Consider the following 19,723-nt stretch of genomic DNA (forward strand, 5'->3'; position numbering starts at 1 on the left):
ATCAAGTACGGTTTATTCATCTGCGTATGTGCGTTTCCTCCTCGGAGACCACGTAGGATAGTGTGAGGTGTCCTTGTTTATATATATATATATATATATCCCGCCCCCGCATTCAACATAAAAAAATGTTGAATGCGGGGGCGTTTAAATTTTTCGCGAAATCGGATTCATTAATATAACAAAATAAACAAATCTGTACTTTGTACTTCGAAACGTTTGTCTCTTATTGTGTGTAACATATTTTTTTCTGGCGCTGCAATGGCCTACATAAGGATTGGATCGACTGCAGATTTACGAGCCTATATATATTGTCGTAAAAAAGGTCTCTCAGGTTTGGTGTATACGAATAAACGAATTTCAAAGAGTTATATTTAACCGATAATGCGATACCGTAAACATTGTTTCTTTCTAGGAACATGCAATTATTTCTCCTAGAGAAAAAAAATAGGACCGAAGGGTATGAAAGTATGTTTGTCTGGGACGCTGCAACAAGTACTGGTGAGACTCTTATAAAGCATATTGAAAGAAATTATATTTGTAACTATCGATGCTTCTTTTATTAACAGAAATGGCGGATATGCATCTGATATTCTTAGCTGAAAACGCATGCGCTGTCTTCATGTACAGCGATGGCCAAATAAATCCAAGTAAGTAAACAGCAAGAACTCTCAAGCAATCGCCTATTCCTGATCGGTTTCGTAAGCATTCCTCTTCGCACGCAAAGACTCAAACGCTACGCGTATTGTCCGAAGACAGGTGTTTTTTTTTGTTTTTCGGTGATTAACTTAGAAATCTATTTGAAATAAATGCTGCGCCGAAAGAATTAGGAGCTACGACAGTGCAGAACACGGGTCTAGATGCTATTACTTCACAGCGCAGAGAAAACAACACGACATAAAAATACTTGCACACAAAGAAATAACTCTCACGCAGCGCTGCCTGAGATATTTCTTCTTGAGCACATTGCTTTATAGTGTTTTTTTTTTTTTTTTTTGCGCTGCGAAGTATTAGCATGATTCACCAACTCACCCAAGCTGAAGTATCGGCTGGTCTACAGTCATTCCAGCATACATAATTTGAGAGCGGAGGGGGGGGGGGGGGGGGGGGGGGGGGGGTTAAACCGTACGAAATCCCACCAAACGCGTTTCTTATTTTTTTAATACAACTCGTTGGGTGATGAAAGTGACTTTTGCTGATATTTATAACACCCAGAATTCACTGTTTGAATTTGAAAACTGTTTTGTTTCTTAGTTCATAATGTTAATTTTGTCAATTAATTATCAAAAATTAAGACCTGGTAACACATACCAAGTGCACACTGGATCTTCATGTGTTAATCTCCTTCTGTATATGCCCCTTCTCAAGTTTTAGATTACAAATATTCACAACCTAACTCTCTTTTGAATGATTATTTTCGTCTAATCTCCTTTCGAAGACTTACTCTAGTTAAAAACAATTATGCGTAACATCTATATTTAATCCCAAATTTCGTCGGTAGTGGCTCTTTTGTTTCTGCTTATTCATCTTATTGACTGCATAGGACGTCAAGAGCGGGCTTGCTTTACAACCAATGGCCTGCTTTCAATACCATATGCCTGTGATTTCTTAGGAAATTTGAAAGATTAAAAACGAGTGTTGGAATGGCATCGACCGGCGGTCAAAATGCCTGTGCTGCGCACAGAGTACACTCGAAGAGGGAAACGAACAATGCGACCGGCTTCGTTGAAAGTTTTACTTGGACTGCCTCTTTTTTCTTCTTTTTTAGTGGCAGTCCTCAACCATCATGTCCACGCGAACACGAGGAAGGAAGTTTTCGTACTAATTTCTAACTGCCTGTGCCCACTACTACGCGCTCGCCCTTGACGTCAATGGCTATGGACAAGTACTTATTCGACATTGGTGATAGTAGAACATCATTTGCTGGATTATAAGAAAATAAAAATAAAAATGTTACAGCTAATGAATCTCGAAAAATCTATCACGAAGAGGAAAACCTGACAAAAAGTGATATAAGAGATCATATGTTTTTATTTACTCGCGCGACATTACACCACCACATAGCAGTTTCAATGCGAATATTTGGAAACCGCCCGATCAGTATTTCTGTTCATATTAATAATAAACTAAAAATAAAGCGAACCCAGCATGCAATGACGGTGCTCGTACTTTTCTCTGTTGCGAGAGGAACTGCTGTCTTATTCCCAACTCATAGCAGGTGACGGCAGAGAGATTTGGCGCGGCTTGGCGACCAGAATGCGAAACATGGAAATAGGGATTAAATGCACATCGTTGTAGTTAGAATAGTAGAAGATGATTATGGGGGTTACTACTCTTAGCATCCGGTTGTTCCATAATTAAATCACCATAACGATACGATTTTTAATCTCTGTCTGCTGATTGTGGGAATGAACTAAGCTCACTCATCTTTGGCTTACCCAATCAGAAACGGCAAGCCGTTTCGCCACACGTCCCCTACAGAAAAGGGAAAGGAAGTTTCTTCTTTTACGCGCGTGAACGCATCCTTGTCGTAAGGAGAAATGGCGCTATTGATATACCTACGTCACATTCGGACTGGATGTAGTAAGTCTTCCCCACCTTCATTTGACCCGTCAGTTGCTTCTCGGCTAGCGGTTACGTCCACACAGGAAGCAATTCGATCATTGCGTTTCTGCCCGACAAGACTGCACTTCCCAAATTGCTCTTTTGCAGCTATTTTTGCCAATTTTTCCACTTGTTTAAAGTGTTATCTTGAAACTTTCTTTTTTGATCATGCACTGCTCTCCGTCTAGAAGAAATGTATCTAGTGTTTCTGGAGGTATTACTAAGCTAAATTTGTTGATTTGTTAAAATCTTTGTGCACTTGGACGGTTGTTCTTATGACATATTTGTTTGTGTTTCTTGCCATTGATTGGAGGTTAAGTACTTGCACAAGCGTTTGCAATGAAGTTACCTGGTAGTTCTTGAAGTATTGAGGCCAGATTCGTGAAGAACTTAAGGCAAAGCTAACTTAGCTAAGAAGTTCGTGAAGGACGCACATCGTGAGAAGTCGAGAAATTGGTATTTACGAATAATTCTTTAAGAGAGAGGAGAAAAGCGACGTTGACGTATGGAAAAATGCAAAATTGCGGTGACCCGTAAGCTCTCCTCTTCCCCAGTCTGTCTACGCTGGCTGTTTTAATACCATGTTAACCTCCCGATCACACCGATACCAAGCGACAGGGCCTTCAGCCACACAAAAAACCTGTAAGCAGTGATAAGAGTGCAGGCGAGCTGGTAATTAATCGACATCTTGTAAACCCTGAGATCGGGAACGATAAAAAAGGCTAATTAAGGAGACTGTGCATTCGCAAGCGGGGAAATTGTGGTAGCCAGCCGTCCTTGGTTTTCAGTGATCCGATGAAAGAGTTTTTGCTTGTGTGAGAGGGGGGGAGGAAGAAAATCGGGAAGCGTTTGCTTGGATGTAGGAAATGGAGATTAGGCTTTAGCGTTTTCGGAGGTCGCCTTCTGTGTTGCCCTTGGTGTTGTTGTTGTTCGGTTGGTCAGCTCCCTTTCCGAAAGTGTTGGAGTCAGGGAGTGGCTCAGGCTGTCTGGGGCAAACTCGTTGGTCATCTTGTTTATATGTTTCAATCCTTTTTTGCCCTTTCTCTTTTTCATTTGTCTGAAAGTCTATTGATTGGTTGATCATATCAATAAAATTCAGCTGCGTTCGAGATTTTGTTGTGTTCGTCCGTTTTTTTTTATCGTTCCCCATCTCAGGGTTTACAAGATGACGAAAAACCAATCGGAGAACTCGGCATGGTTCAGAGCACGTGGATTTTGGATCACAACAAACGTAGGCAACCTTTCCGGCAACGTGTGCTTGGGGAGCGCGTCCTTGTAGTAAAAGTCGGCTCTACCGTGATTTACGTGGAAATAATACCCAGCTTTACTGAGGCCTGAATAAATGCTTTGGTCAACCGCAACGAACTCAACACAACTACCATTGTTGCTAAAGGAGACGGCCAGCATGGCTTCTTAGCAAAGCTTCGCACATGTAAACAAATCGCGGCGATGCTTTCAGCTGCCTCGGACAGGCAGGAGGCAGCTGACGTGCAAGATGATATGTCTGAACTGCAATAGTTTTAGCAAGCGCTACGTGAATACCTGTGCCCAGTGGGAGCGGGCACGCGCGTGTTTCATTGCAGCGTTGGAACTGAGCTATTGGACTGCGTCGTGGTAATTGATTCTGGACCGACCCTTTACAGCCGATTACGCGAACCCCTGGGCCCACTAGAAAATCTCCTGTGAGCATTTCTCCGGTGAACTGTTTTTCGGTTAGCTTTTCTTCGCCGCCGGACGTAAAGGGGACGCGTTGGTCAGGCAAAATGGTGGACAAAAAAACGTCCTTGTCATCACTCAGCACACGAAACACTATTGGTTTCATACGCTTTATAGTAGAGTCGAGGTTTGAATGAAAGCCCAGTGATTTTTGAGCAGGAAAACCTTCTTTTTCTCAGTCAGTAAAAGCTTCAATCCGTAAGCATTTCTATTTTTTATTTATTATATATTAATACTGCTATCTCGTTCGGGAGACGTGGTAGGAGGGGTACATAAGGTCTCTATAAAGGCATACATTTCTAGTCATTTTCGCACACGTGAATAAGGCAATCAATGTCATTATTATGCATATTGAATAAAAATGAAAGCAAAACAAACAACAACAAAAACCTACAAGAAATACCGTAAATCGCAGGAGTTACAGAAACTGCGGAGGTTAGCAATGAGTGATGACTCAGATGAGGCATTTATTATATGACTTGCTGGGGCATTCTAATCATGAATGGTCCTAGGGAAAAATGAGAACTTAAATACATCGACCCTACAGCTGTAATCTTGTAATAATCTACAATGACAATTTCGCGTGGGGTATTTATGAAGTGCATGTCAAACATATGTAGAGGTGTCAGTACTAAATCGGTTGCTTAGCAGGTCAAGTAAAAATTTTAATCTTCGAAACATGCGTCTATGGGTTAATTGCCTAATGATGGAACAGAAATATAGTTCTGAAACCGGGTATCGTCTGTGAAATTTGTTGTATATTAAACGCAAGCCTTTTCTTCGCATGGATTTAAGTAAATTTGTGTTGGTTTTAGTAAACAGGTCCCAGACACCGGACGCATACTCTAATATAGGCAGAACAAACGCCCAAAATACTGAAAGCTGAGCGTAAGTATGCACAGCTTTCTTAACCGACATACCTAATAATGTTTTTGTTTCACTTCTCTTTCTAATTAAGTGACGCCTCTTTTTCAACTACAAATGGAATCTGCTCATGTGAAACCTATAACTACATGCTAAATCTGGGTCATTCCTCCTGTGCAGTGTGCTGGTTTGCTCAAAACGAAATTGGGTGGCCTTAACTTGGTCTCAAGAAAAACAATTATCAAGGCTGCTGCTGCCTTGGCAAAGTTTTTTATTGAGGCTCCCTTAGATAGACCGACTGAGTTACTTTCGAACAAACCAGCCAATAAATAGATTATGGACAAACAGAATCAAGATTAAACATTCTACTGAAACGAGTAGCCAAATGAAATCACCAATTAGCTGAATGCTCAGGCGGTCGTAACCTGCCAACTCGGTAGCCTTCAACAAAAGCTCTTTTAATTGCATCAGTTGGCAAAGTAGATGTGAAACATGTGCAGCACAAAGACAGGCATTGTATGAGGGTTCCCACATCAATCGTAGCTGGCGTCCTATGACACTGTGACATAGCACGTCCCGATGTCACATTGTGGTAAGCTGGCCGACGCAAGCAGAAATTGCAACCGCATATTTTGGTCATTCCACTGCAGTGTCAGCTGTATGCAGTTTGAATGTTTTCGTGTTCTGCGATGTTACTACAAGCACCATGAGTGAAACGGAAGATGCTGTGATATTACCATCTCAACTACGAACAAACAAAGCATTGCAACAACGACAATGATTCCGAAAAGCGGTGCTAGAATGCTGAAAGGTAGTGCATGCTTTGGTTTTGCTGCATAATTGGTTGTGCTTTAAAGCTCAGAAGGTGAAGAGGAATTGCAGCGCCCAGGTTCCCCTGGGGTAACAACCGCTCCGAAGTCACGTAAGCACTGTGGAAGGTGTTAGCTGTGCCGGGGCTCACATTTCGTAATGACGCATGTGCCTGTTGTCAGGCGCCCATCACTATATACCTTGAGCAGTGCGAGAAAGATATGCGTATGTAAACAGTGAAAGCCAGTCAAGCAGCACCAAAACAGGACCTGGAAGGGTACATGGGCTCATCCAGCTTTGACACCAGAGAGGCCGGAGCCAAGCTGCTCTTTGAGAGGAGCCTGAGCAGAATGTACGGAGGAGGACCGGACAGGCCTTCCTTCATGTACGTCACAGAAAGGTGCCTATCGCACACTATTAAGTATATATAGGGTTCTGCGTTTTCGGTTTCTATTTTTTTTAAATTCGGCATACTTTTTTCGGTGTTTATGTTAAACTTCAAGTTTCGTTTTTTTTTCGGTGTATATGTCTTCCCAAAAACGTTTACCGTTTTTTTTTTTTTTTTTTTGTGAATAAGAAAAAAAAAACATCGGACACCGGATCAGATGATCCTTGTAGCTGTGATATTTGGGATCACTCAAAGAATAACGGCACATATACATGCGTGGTCTTCGCTACAACTTCCGTCAGGACACACCTCAAAATTGCGGAGTTCGCGGGCATAACTTGTAGCGCGCTTTTTTTTCCTTCCCATTCTGACGACGTGACCATCTGAGGTGATGACCATACAAGAACCAACGGAATGAAGAAAAAAAAATCCATTGTATTTATGTTTTTAATTACATGGAACGTTGAGAGAGAGTGTTAAAAAGGCATTAGCGGCTTTCCTCGATGTCCTCTGAAGTGCATGAAGTGAAAAACCTTATACTAGCCCACATCCGAACTTTTTTTTAGGACCGGGAACTTGACACGTCAAGCCCGGTCACAGAAAGGAGACAGATATTCCGCGAAGGCCAATCGCGAAGACGTCACACGATGTCGAACCTAGCAAAGCCCTGTCCCTCTGTCCCCCCCCCCCCCCCCCCCTCCCCCACCCACCTGATGCGGCCCTAAAAGACTGACCTTTTTCGGTTAAAACCGAATTTTAGAAAACAGATTAGAGATGCTTTTATCGGTTTTTATCGGTTTAAACTGAAAACGCCAAACCTACAAACTGACCTTTTTCGGTGAAAACCGAATTTCCAAAGATGAATTCGGCGTACTTTTATCAGTTTTTATCGGTTTAAACCGAAAACTCCGAACCCTAAGTATATAGGAGGTCCAATTTAGGACGCAGTCTTTCCTCAAATAAGCTTCAGTCACTTTCCATGAACCCGGGTGTTGCTGGGGGTCTCGTGGAATGACAGCATTGGCAAGTTCTTGCTCACAGGTACCACGACAAATGTCAAAAACAGCACCAAGAATACAAGAATGCACCGAGAGAGGCTTATTTTCATTCACATTTTCTGCCTTGTATAGGAAAGCGATGCACCCTTGTGGTGATAGAGGGCAACTGGCAATTGAGCAGGCATGACCACTAAAATCTTAATCTTACTTATGCTTCATGACACCTGTCCAAGCAGGTCATTCATGAAGAGCTTGGCACGCACTATCTTCTGGTACCCCGGTGTTGATAAAGACATTTAAGACCATGTAAGGAGGTACGAAACATGTGCCAGGTCCTGTTAAAGGCCGCTGTACAAACGGGACGTTCTGCAGGGAAGAACCTTCTCTCCCGAAGCTGGAGACGGGGAGGGAAAGGGCCAGCGTTGGGTGGAAAGGGTGTCTAGAGAAGGGGATTAGCCTCGGGGCGAGGCCATCCTCTCGAGAGGGAGTGGGGACGGAACATAGCTGCCGTTGGGGTTCCGGCTAACAGGTGGAAGATAAGCTTGTCAAACGGCGACCTCGGATGCGAGGACGGGCACGTCAGAGAATTTGAAAATAGCTGCTTGATTAGCTGGACGACCCAGTGCGGTCTACTGGCTCTAGAAGGTGACTCGGATGAAGAAAACTCGTTTTGCTCCAAAACTCTAAAAGCATTCTGGAACGTGAACTCTTGCCCCAAATAAAAATAACACATGCATGAAAAACTACGAAGGCACCTAAGCTTTCTCCTATGATGTGAAAATGCGCGAGCATTACAGGCAGAGTTATGTTGGCGCAACTTTCAATAAAGAAAGAAAAAAAAAAGTTATGTCGGCGCAACTAGGCGCAACGAATAGCGCGCTAGTTTCACGATCAAGAGGGCCTAGCTTCGAAACCGGGCAGGGGATGATTTTTTCTCGTGTTCATTTTTTATTTCGTTTATCTTTTTTTTTTTGTTCGGTCACGTGACAATAAAAATTACATGAACAGAATTTTTTTTGGCCACGTCGCCAGAGATTTTTATTATTATTATTACTTCTCCTTTTCTTCTGTCTTTTTTTTTTCCCCTTTTTTCGGTTTACGCTCCCTTTTGCAAAACTCTTTGCACCTATTTCGCGTTACATTAGCGTTGGCCAAATCATTTTATTTATGGCAGGGAATTCTGCCGTACGTATCTTATGTTACTATTACCAACCCTGGCTTACAATACGCATAGAGAATTTCGTCCGGCAACCAGTTTGGGAATGACGAGGCCGAATTTGTGTTATAATTTTTTTGAGGTATAAGCATAATTTCGGCCTCGTTATCCGTCGGTCTCTATGATTGGCTCTTCAAGTATCTTTTGGGAAGGCAGACGACTGGCATTTTTAGTGTGCACGTGTATCGACCAGAGTGATCATTGCTGAAGCGCCTCCAGTGTGATTTTGGCCGTAAATAACTGGAGGCCCCGGGCAAACCCACCCAATGTAGAAAGGTATCTACCTTTCTCGTTTCATAGAGAGCTATGAAAGGGACGAATCCCAGCCGAGTCAAACTAGAGGCTTGCAAACGCAATCGTGTTGACAATAGCTCCAAGGAGTTTGTATGACTCTCCCTGGCAGTGTGCAGAGGGTAAAGGCACGGAGGTAATATATGCTTTCGCCTAGTCACCTCGCAAACGGTTGGGTATTGGCTGCAGAGATCCATTTCGCTTTGTTTTATTACCGGGATTATAGCTTGATTTCTGTGTTCCTAATTTCACAGACAGAACGAAATCGCTTTCCTCGTGTGGCGTCACGGCGGTGAGACAGAAATGAATCAGTGTACCGGAATTTGACGCTTGTGCTCGTTCTATAGCGCTTCTAAAAACCGTGTGATCACGGCTGTCCAATTAACGTCAACAATGCATAAACTGCAGTTACTTGTACTCGTATTGCATCGTGAGGGAACGACTATAACTGGGTAAACAGGAATAGGGAGAATGGGTGCGTGTGATTTGTTGAAGTTCGAATCAACAAATCAAGCTTCAACGAATGCGATAGTATTGCATTCACTGAACCAGCTATATGAGTTTTCAGACGGTATATACCTTCCAAGTATGCGATTCGTGTTCTGCCAGTAGTGCCTCAGCTAAATTAAAAAAGCAAAATCCACGATGAAAAAAAAAAAAAAAATGTTTACGGTGATTCGAGCCGCTCCCGCGCCGAATCATGTTTCACGTAAGCGTAATCTTGGGGTCGATGCACGACGAGTTGTCTTCAATCATAAAAATAGTTTGATTACGATTATTGGCAGCGCTAAGAATTTGAAAGCCAAGCAGTGAAGACAACGGTGTCTGAGAAATATTATATACATTTTATTTTACACTGTTTGACTGCGCTGCCGTCGTTATGTTCTTGAATTATTGGCTAGCTTGTGGCGGACAGGGAAGTCTTGCAGGACCATATGATAGGACCTACACTAAACCTGCCGCACTTCAAAAAATGTTAGTCCAATGCATATAAGCTTGTTCAAGGCGGACTCGAGCGTTGCGCATCCGGCAAACCGCATACGGTCGCTGCCCGCGGCGTTTTTCTTTTCTTTTTTTTTTTCAAGTAGCGAAATAGTTTTTAGTCAAGCAGCGGGCCCCCTCTTCGGCGGGTTAAGCCGGATCAACGGAGGCGTCTCCTAATCCATTCTCCATGTTGTCCCCTCGGGGGAGGGCTGTAAACAGGTGGGGGAGGGCGGTGAAGGAAGGAAAGGAGGGCAGGAGAGGAGGAAACGCAGAAAAAGTGGAAAGCGCGAACTGTACCCTACTGAAAAAAACCATTTGGCGCCTATATGAAAATAAACGGGTCCATACCGGTAACAGTTTAGCCATACCGGTCACCAGTTTGTCAAAGGGGTCGCCCGTATGGCTCAAAGGGGTCTCCCGTATGAGCCATAACGCTCACCTATTTGGACAAACAGGTCACTCCTTTGTCAAACGGGTCGCTCGTTGGGCAAATGGGTCGCTCGTCTGGGCAAATGGGCGACTCGTTTGGGCAAAGTTGTCGCACGTTTGCTCAAACCGGTGACCATGTTGCAAACTGTACCGGTTTAATCAAACGGCTCTCAGGAGCCCGTTTGATACTGAACGTACAGATCGGCGGCGTGGGCACGCCTAGCGTTTCATCCGTGGCAGCCAATGTTTCCGGAAGGCTGGGAGCGCCGGTTCATCGATTTCAGATCGTCCGCGTAATGCAAGTAATTAAATTTATATTTCAATTGCGCTGATGTTCGCTTATATTGCAACTAAAAATAACACCTTTTTTTGTTGTTTTTTTACGTAAACACGGGGCGTCGGTGAGCCGATATTTTTGACAGAACTTTAAAACTTTGTCCATCTTTGTTGCCTCAATTTACTTATTCAGCTCGAATCTCTCTCGCAGAAGACGCGACCGCGTGAAAGAATGTACGTCTAGACTCAGTTTCACTTTAATTCAAGACGCAGCGAAGGTAGCACGCGTACACGCGGTTGCAAGAACATCGAGCATTGCGAGAGCACGCCCGCCGTTGCAGCAGTCAAACTACTACTTTCTTCGCTCGGGCGCAAGCCGGGCTTCTGGCCGCCCCGCCGCCATTTCCAAGGTTCGAGCGTGCTAAAATGCGCGCGCGCGTGTTTTTTTTTTTTTTTTTCTTTCGAGGTTACAAAAACACATCTCATTGGAATGCCTGGGGAGAGGGAGAGGGGCCGTCCCTGTGGTCCTCGCCCCCTCCCTCCTCTCTTGTCACCCATCACGTGACCTGCAGCCGCGCGCGAGCTACACGCTGATAAGCACCGAGATCCGGAAGGGTGCGCCGAGCAGCCGCTTTTTTTTTTTTTCTGCTTGTTGTCAGTTCCAGCTCGACCTTCGCGCGTCCACCTGCTTCGACCTGTCGCCTAACCCCGCGGTCTTATTAGGATGTCTCTCGACAACGTATTGGATGTCCACGGAAGCTATCAGTGTTCGAAAAGTCCTACGCCTATATCGGCAACAAGCGATTCTTCAAAAAAGTCAGGAAATCTTGCGGTTTGGTTGGGTTCGGCAACTGACAGCTTGTGCGCCACATCGTGTTGAAACTTCCAAGAAGCCGTTCCCTCTCATTTGTGTTTGTGTGGTTGTCCTGCTTTGACCGTGTCGACAAATATCGCGGATTACATCTTTCAAGTCCGCTATTTTTATGGTAAGTGCACTGCAACCTTACTTCTTGGCAACGATTGACCGTTCTTCTGCTCGAACTCTACCAGATTATCTATATAATTATGCAGCCACTATTCTCGCGACAGCCGGGCGAATAATTTCCCGAAAGTCTACCTTCATAGTCTAGAATTACCTCGGTTCTTGTTTGGTTTGCTATCTTCTCAGTTGTATAAAAGCTTAGAGTGCCTCTCACATTTCACAGATCGCTTGCACGTTTGTACTTGTCTACAAAAGACTAATAAACTTTGAGGAGAATCGAAAACAATCTTTTGTGTCTGTTTTCCTGTCCATTTGCAAGCGCCTACGCGAGCACATTTGTTCTACGTGTTTCCTTCATGTTATAAATAGGTTTATGAGTTGAGTAATGCTATATGCACTACGGAGTGCAGCTCGACCGGAAATTGCTATATGCACTACGTTTGTCTCGTATAAAAAGAATGATCACAACGAATTTTCCAACCGGTGTCATAGCGTAGGGGTCAGCGTGCCCGCTTCGTACGCAAGTGGACGCAGGTTCGAATCGCGGTGATGCTACCCTTTTTTTTTTTTTTTTGCTTTTCTTTTTTCTTGAACGTTGTTTTGACGAGGTATTTGGCGATATTTATCTATTTCTTTTTTGCGATGAACACTAAAAAAAAAAAAAACACCAAATGTTGTTGACAAAACTTCGCAGATCGGGGACGGCGGGGCTTGGGTTGCCGGCTGGACGCCGCGAAGCGGCGTGTACTGCTTAACTTTTCTAATTAGCAGCCGCATACTGTCGCCGCGAAGCGGCGTGAACGCAGCCGGGGGGCTGGGTTAACGAGCTCCCCAGTGATACACGCGCAGTTCGAAAAAGGGTGGCCCGAGTGGCATGAGCTCTCAGCGTAGTGCATATAGCAATTTCCGTCCAAAGTGCACTACGTAGTGCATATAGCATCGCTCTTATGAGTTTCGGAACGTCTTAAATAAGTTTAAGATAACCAACCTACCAGACGATCCCAGTTTAGGGCTAGCGCATAATTTCCCGATTCAAAAGGCACGTTCAAACGTGTGGTCACGTGCAAGGTCGAACGGGCACCTGTATCAAACAGGCACCCGTTTCAAACGGGCACCTGTATCAAATGGGTACCGTTTCGAGCGGGTACCGTTTCAAACGGCTACCCGTATACCATAATCACGTTTGATCCAAACGGGTCGACAAGTTTGCACCCGTTTGATTTACCAGTTTGCCACCCGTTTGAATTTCAAATGTTTTTTTTCAGTAGGGTACGGCGGCCTTTAAGTGCCCCTGGTGCAGGATCGGGTCAGTTGATTGGATTCCAAGTAACGCTGAACATGGCATATATTATGCCGTACTGCTGGAGAGTTAGGTAATACTGATTGTGGTCCACTCGGACACAAAGCAGAGAGAAGCATCGGCTGAGACCACAGTGGAAGCCCAGCGCGACATCTTTGATTGATTTAGACAGCCAAGGACACTCGTGTGTGGCAACGGACCCAGATTAATAGTACTATTTTCAAACAGTTTTTACAACGGTCATGTACATCACCCCACCACCATTTTGCATCACCCACAGTTCATCGGGTTATCGAAGCATGCGATATGTGGAGACAAGGGGACATTTATGAGGATCAACCTCACAGTCTTGGAACCAGGCTTGCAAGCACATCCCCACTGTTGTTGAAGTTCCACTGCTGCAGAAACTCAGCAAAAGATAGGAAGTATAAGCAGTCTTCTTAACTGTTATTTGGCTACCACATCAGATGCCAGATGGATCTCTGTCTATAGGCATTGGAACTCGTCCCCGCACATGGGAGGCAACCATCCTTTTGGTGTGGGAAAGACTGTGTGGGCGCGCAGTTTATGCCTATGGTGGATTCCTGAAATCGTCTGCTCACTTGATGGTACTCCAATGACAGCAGTAGGCACTTCAAGAGGACAGCACCAACAGTAGGGGGATCATCTCTGGACACAGCTTCCCCACAAGTGGACCGGCTGCCTGTAGTAATTTTTTGACGGAGAGGCAACAATGTTGGAGGTTCGGTGGTTCAATGATCAGGCTGCTCCTTGGCAGCAGGAGACATCCAAAAAGGGCTGGTTGGGCGGCCAGGCGATGGGGTACCCTGATGGGAGACGAGTAGTGTCCGGGGTTTACAGTCAGCGCGAACCCTGCCGGCGACAAAACAGAGGTGATTTACTTTAAGGTTTAGGTTTAATTAATTATAGAGCAGAACATCAGAACTGAAGAACAAAAATGGCAAAAGAGGCCCAAGCTCCGGCTCGAACTTGCACTCATAATAGTACAAAAAGTGTCTGTGATGACGTAACAAACTAGTAAAAGCCAATTATTAGACTCTCCTTTCCTTGAATTTTTTTTAAACAAAACCCCAAGAGAGACATTAAGGGGGTACAGAATCAAAACTTGGAATATCCCTGGAACATTTCGGAGTGAGTGAAATATGATACACGATATTCGTAAATGATAATCACACCCTTGTATTTTCAGCAGGTGACTATATTTTTTGTTCCAACCTAAAGAGTCTGGCGAGCGCTTCAAAATCACCCATCGAGTCGGCACGCCGTATCTCGGGATATTTGCCCGTGACGTCACGCTCGCACAGTCACGGGCCCATACGAAGCCAAAGGTATAGTAATTACGATCGTCGTCACTAGGTGGCGCCAGCTTTATCGTCAGCGCGTTACAATTCTGCCAAGTGGGACTGCACGAGGTACGGTGTACTAAACCCACTGATCTCGATGTCTATTTGCTCGATCGCGTTTGACCAGCTCCGCCTATGGACGGGAATGCGGTCACGGTCGGCCATTTTTTTGGTAGAGTTATATTATCTCTAGCCATCATAGTAATATGGCGGACAGCACTGTGGCGGCAGGCTGCCATAAAATAGCCGTGGATCTAGTACACTGTACCGTGGGTGATATTTTGTGCTTGATTGAAGTGGCTCGACAAAGCAGATTCTTGAAACCCGGTGTGAACGGTAGCCCCATCATTGAGGACCCCGCGAAAGTTCTACGAAAGCGCAGTACCGAGGGAAACCAGCGCAGCTCGCATTGAAAGCACACGCCGTACCGGCGTCTGCTTTCGATGCTTCTATCGATGCGACTTTCGATGCGTGCTCTGCTGTTTTTCCGCGGTGCTGCGATTTCGTGAAACCTTCACGGGGTCCTCAAAGATTGAGCTACCGTTCACGCCGGGTTTCAACAATACGAGGGGGGACCCAAAAGAAACCGAACTAATTCTTTTTTAAGCAGAGCTTTTGCAGTACCGCGTTTTGCCGCCAGGAGTTGATAGAGCGAACATTGCTGAGTCATTACCCTACTGAAAAAAACCATTTGAAATTCAAACGGGTGGCAAACTGGTAAATCAAACGGGTGCAAACTTGTCGACCCGTTTGGATCAAACGTGATTATGGGATACGGGTAGCCGTTTGAAACGGTACCCGCTCGAAACGGTACCCATTTGATACAGGTGCCCGTTTGATACGGGTGCCGTTTGATACGGGTGCCCGTTCGACCTTGCACGTGACCACACGTTTGAACGTGCCATTCGAATCGGGAAATTATGCGCTAGCCCTAAATGGGAATCGTCTGGTAGGTTAAACTTATTTAAGACGTTCCGAAACTCATAAACCTATTTATAACATGGATGAAACACGTAGAAATGTGCTCACGTAGGTGTTTGCAAATGGACAGGAAAACAGACACAAAGGATTGTTTTCAATGCTCCTCAAAGTTTATTACGTCTTCTATAGACAAGTACAAACAAGGAAGCGATCAGTGAAATGTAAGAGGCACTCTAAGCTTTTATACAACTGAGAAGATAGCAAACCAAACAGGAACCGAGGTAATTCTAGACTATGAAGGTAGACTTTCGGGAAATTATTCGCCCGGCCGCCGCGAGAATAGCGGCTGCATAATTATATAGATAATCTGGAAGAGTACGAGTAGAAGAACGGTCAATCGTTGCCAAGAAGTACGTTGCAGTGCACTTACCATAAAAATAGCGGACTTGAAAGATGTAATCCGTGATATTTGTCGACACGGTCACAGGACAACCACACAAACACAAACGAGAGGGAACGGCTCCTTGGAAGTTTCAACACGATGTGGCGCAGAAGCTGTCATTTGCCGAACCCAACCAAACCGCAAGAATTCCTGACTTCTTTGAAGAATCGCTTGTTGCCGATATAGGCGTAGGACTTTTCGAACACTGAGAGCTTTGGTGCACATCAAATACGTTGTCGAGAGACAGCCTAATAAGACCGCAGGGTTAGGCGACAGATCGAAGCAGGTGGACGCGCGAAGTTCGAGCTGGAACTGACAACAAGCAGGCAAAGAAAAAAGCGGCTGTCAGGCGCACCCTTCCGGATCTCGATGCTTATCGGCGTGTAGCTCGCGCGCGGCTGAGGGTCACGTGACGGGTGACAAGAGAGGAGGGAGGGGGCGAGGACCACAAGGACAGCCCCTCTCCCTCTCCCCGGGCATTCCAGTGAGATGTGCTTTTGTAACCTCGAAAAAGAAACACGCGCGCGCGCGCGCGCATTTTCGCACGCTCGAACTTTGGAAATGGCGGCGGGGCGGCCAGAAGCTCGGCTTGCGCCCGGGCGAAGGAAGTATTCAGCCCGAGTTCGTAGTTTGACTGCTGCAACGGCGGCCGTGCTCTCGCAATGCTCGATGTTCTTGCAGCCGCGCGTACGCGTGCTACCTTCGCTGCGTCTTGAATTAAAGTGAAACGGAGTCTAGACTTACATTCTTTCACGCGGTCGCGCCTTCTGCGAGAGATTCGAGCTGAATAAGTAAATTGAGGCAACAAAGATGGACAAAGTTTTAAAGTTCAGTCAAAAATATCGGCTCACCAGCGTCGCGCGTTTACGTAAAACAGCAACAAAAAACGTGTTAGTTTTAGTTGCAGTATAAGCGAACATCAGCGCAATTGCAATATAAATATAATTACTTGCATTACGCGGACGCTCTGAAATCGATGAACCGGCGCTCCCAGTCTTCCGGAAACATTGGCTGCCACGGCTGAAACGCTAGGCGTGCCCACGCCGCCGATCTGTACGTTCAATATAAAACGGGCTCCGGAGCCGTTTGATTAAACCGGTACAGTTTGCAACATGGTCACCGGTTTGAGCAAACGTGCGCCAACTTTGCCCAAACGAGTCGCCCATTTGCCCAGACGAGTCGCCCATTTGCCCAGACGAGCGACCCGTTTGCCAAAGGAGTGACCTGTTCGTCCAAATAGGTGACCGTTATGGCTCATACGGGGGACCCCTTTGAGCCATACGGGCGACCCCTTTGACAAACTGGTGACCGGTATGGTTAAACTGTTACCGGTATGGACCCGTTTATTTTCATATAGGCGCCAAATGATTTTTTTCAGTAGGGTAGGCCTAATTCCGTCCTCGAAGAAGGTTAGGACTAGTTGCGGCTGGGTTTATAGTGACAAGTTTTTCGTGTGGGCGTCGTTTTTGCAATGTCTGATTTCTATGAACCGCGTGCGGCGGTTAAATTCTGTTTTTTGCTCGGAAAAAGTGGAACAGAAACTATTGAACTGTTAAAAACGGCGTACAAGGACGATTCCATGGGGAAAACTCAAGTGTTTGAGTGGTTTTCCCGTTTCAAGAATGGCGACATGTCAATTGATGACAAACCTCGTTCCGGTCGTCCTTCCACGGCACGAACACATGAAAACGTTGAAAAAATGTGTGCAACCATCAACGAAGATCGACGACGGACCATTGACGAAATTGTAGAGCTGTCGGGAGTGAGTTGGAGTTCATTGCAGCGAATTCTGGCGGAAGATTTGGGAATGAAAAGGGTGGCGGCGAAATTCGTGCCACGACTGCTGAAACAAAAGCAAGGTCGAGTGGAAGCATGATGTGCTTTGAAAGAAGAGTCCCGAAGTGACCCAAACTTTTTTTCAAAAGTTATTACAGGTGACAAAACTTGGTGCTATGGTTACGATCCTGAATCGAAGCAACAATCAAGCCAGTGGAAGACTTCAGGTTCACCTCGCCCCAAGAATGCTCGTCAGGTGAAATCAAACATCAAAACAATGCTGATTAGTTTTTTCGATGTGAAAGGAGTCGTCCATTCAGAGTTTGTTCCGCAGGGTCAGACAGTTAACCAGGCTTTCTACTTGGAGGTTTTGAAAAGATTGCGCAACAGTGTGCGGCGGAAGCGGCCCGATTTGTGGAAGTCGGGTGACTGGTTTTTCCATCATGACAATGCCCCGGCTCACACTGCCTTGTCTGTACGACAATTCTTGACAAAAAATGGTATGACCCCTGTTCCTCACTCCCCATACTCACCCGACTTTGCCCCGTGCGACTTTTGTTTTGTTTCCTAGAATGAAAAGAGAAATGAAAGGAAAGCGTTTTGCTGACGTTGCTGAGGTGAAGAAAAAAACGACGGAGGCGCTGTAAAGAAAAGACAGAGACTCGCTCTCAAGGCCCAACCAGACAACCCCCTTTATTCGTCTTCCTTACGTATATATACATACAGCCGGGAGCCTGGCAACAGGCTGCGATCTTTCTAGAACATTGCGTCATCTTTAGTCGACCCGGCGCAGCCTTGGCCGTGGCCTTGGACTCCGACTCAGCGGCGCCTCCGGCCGCCGGCTAACACGAAACCCCGTGAGGTCTCGAAACGGCCGCGCCCGCTAGGTAACTCGAGCCGGTCGCATATGCCGGTAACACCACGTTTCCCTTTCTTTTTTCTTTTTCTTTTGAACATTTGATACACAAAGAAAACACAAGGTAATGTCTTGCACACGCGTAACTCAACAAAAGTACAAAAGAAAGTGACAGGACATTTGACATTCGCTAAGTACAGTTTTGAAAGGTTAACAAGCAACCCCATAGCGGTGCGGTTTTCGCACCTCGCGTCCCGAGCGTGTCACATGAACGGGAGGTGAACCACGGGGCAACGAGCTATGTGACTTGACACCCTCATCAGAATTGCCACACTGCTCTTCTTGTAACCCAGAGAAACTAGAGCTCGTGGTAGGCGAGTCAACGCCGCCGGGAATATCGTAACTGCCCTCGTTTGGTTTGAGGTACACGAGAAATCTCCTGTTTCGTTCTAATTCCGATCCCGAGGGCACTCTAAGAACGTACGACCTTGGCCGATTTGCAGGTCGTAGGACTGTGGCTGCTTCTTTGCAGTCTTTCACCCAAAGTTGGTCACCTGGCCGCAGTGGAGGTAGCCCCCTAGCCGCGTGACGGCGATCGAAATTTTGTTTTTGCTTTGCTCTTGCGGCACGGTCTTTTTGGCGAACACGGTTCTGGTTCGCAATCTTAGGCTCCAGCTTGCTGGGATGCAGCGGAATCGTAGTCCGCAGCCGTCGGCCCATAAGCAGTTCGGCCGGACTTTTCCCTAGGGGTCCCGGGGTGTCCCTGTAATCTAACAAGGCGAGGTAGGGGTCACTAGACTTTTTGATAAGGCTCTTTATGGTTTGAACCATCCTCTCTACCTCCCCGTTAGCCTGCGGGTACCTCGGGCTCGACGTGACGTGCTGGAATCCATACTCTCGCGCAAAACACTGGAATTCTGAGGAGATAAATTGCGTTCCATTGTCCGAGAAAACTACATCGGGTATTCCGTGCCGTGCAAAAATACTTTTCAAGTGGGTGATTACAATGCCACTGGTGATTCTGGTGAGGCGGGCTAGCTCTGGGTATCGGGACAGATACTCGACAACTACCAAGTAGTCAGCACCGTCGATTTGGCACAAATCGACACCAACCTTCTGCCAAGGCAGTTTTGGCGTTTCGGTCTGAATCATAGGTTCCGCATTCTGTTCGCGGGATTCCGCGCACACCCGGCAGTTGTTTACCAAAGCGGAAAGGTCCGAGCCCAAACCCGGCCACCACACAGACTCACGTGCCCTCGATCGACATTTTACAATTCCTTGATGGCCGTCATGCAGGTGACGCAGCACCTCGGCCCTTTGACACTGAGGAATGATGAGCCGTGTGTCCTTCATCAGTACTCCATTACAAATGGTGATTGTCGCTCTCGCTTGCCAGTACGGTTGTAAGAAAACCGGCAGCGACTGATAGCTAGGCCACCCTTTCCGGCAGAAGCGAACTAGAGTTTGACAGATTTCATCTACCGCCTGGCCTTGCTTTACTTTTTCGAT

The 19,723-nt window shown here is 45.9% G+C and overlaps 1 protein-coding gene across 1 annotated transcript in view; it reads left to right on the forward strand.

Moving 5' to 3' along the window:
• Nucleotides 1-416: 416 nt before the first annotated feature.
• LOC121832950 overlaps nt 417-19,723 on the forward strand; it is a 35,767-nt gene continuing 16,460 nt past the window's right edge. Inside the window, exons 1-2 of the mRNA XM_042293194.1 lie at nt 417-498; nt 567-647. Coding sequence (XP_042149128.1) covers nt 417-498; nt 567-647 — 163 coding nt within the window. The remainder of the gene's footprint in view (nt 499-566; nt 648-19,723) is intronic.

The sequence above is a fragment of the Ixodes scapularis genome, unplaced genomic scaffold, assembly GCF_016920785.2.
Source record: "Ixodes scapularis isolate PalLabHiFi unplaced genomic scaffold, ASM1692078v2 PGA_scaffold0__279_contigs__length_252992795, whole genome shotgun sequence".
Lineage (NCBI taxonomy): Eukaryota > Metazoa > Arthropoda > Arachnida > Ixodida > Ixodidae > Ixodes > Ixodes scapularis.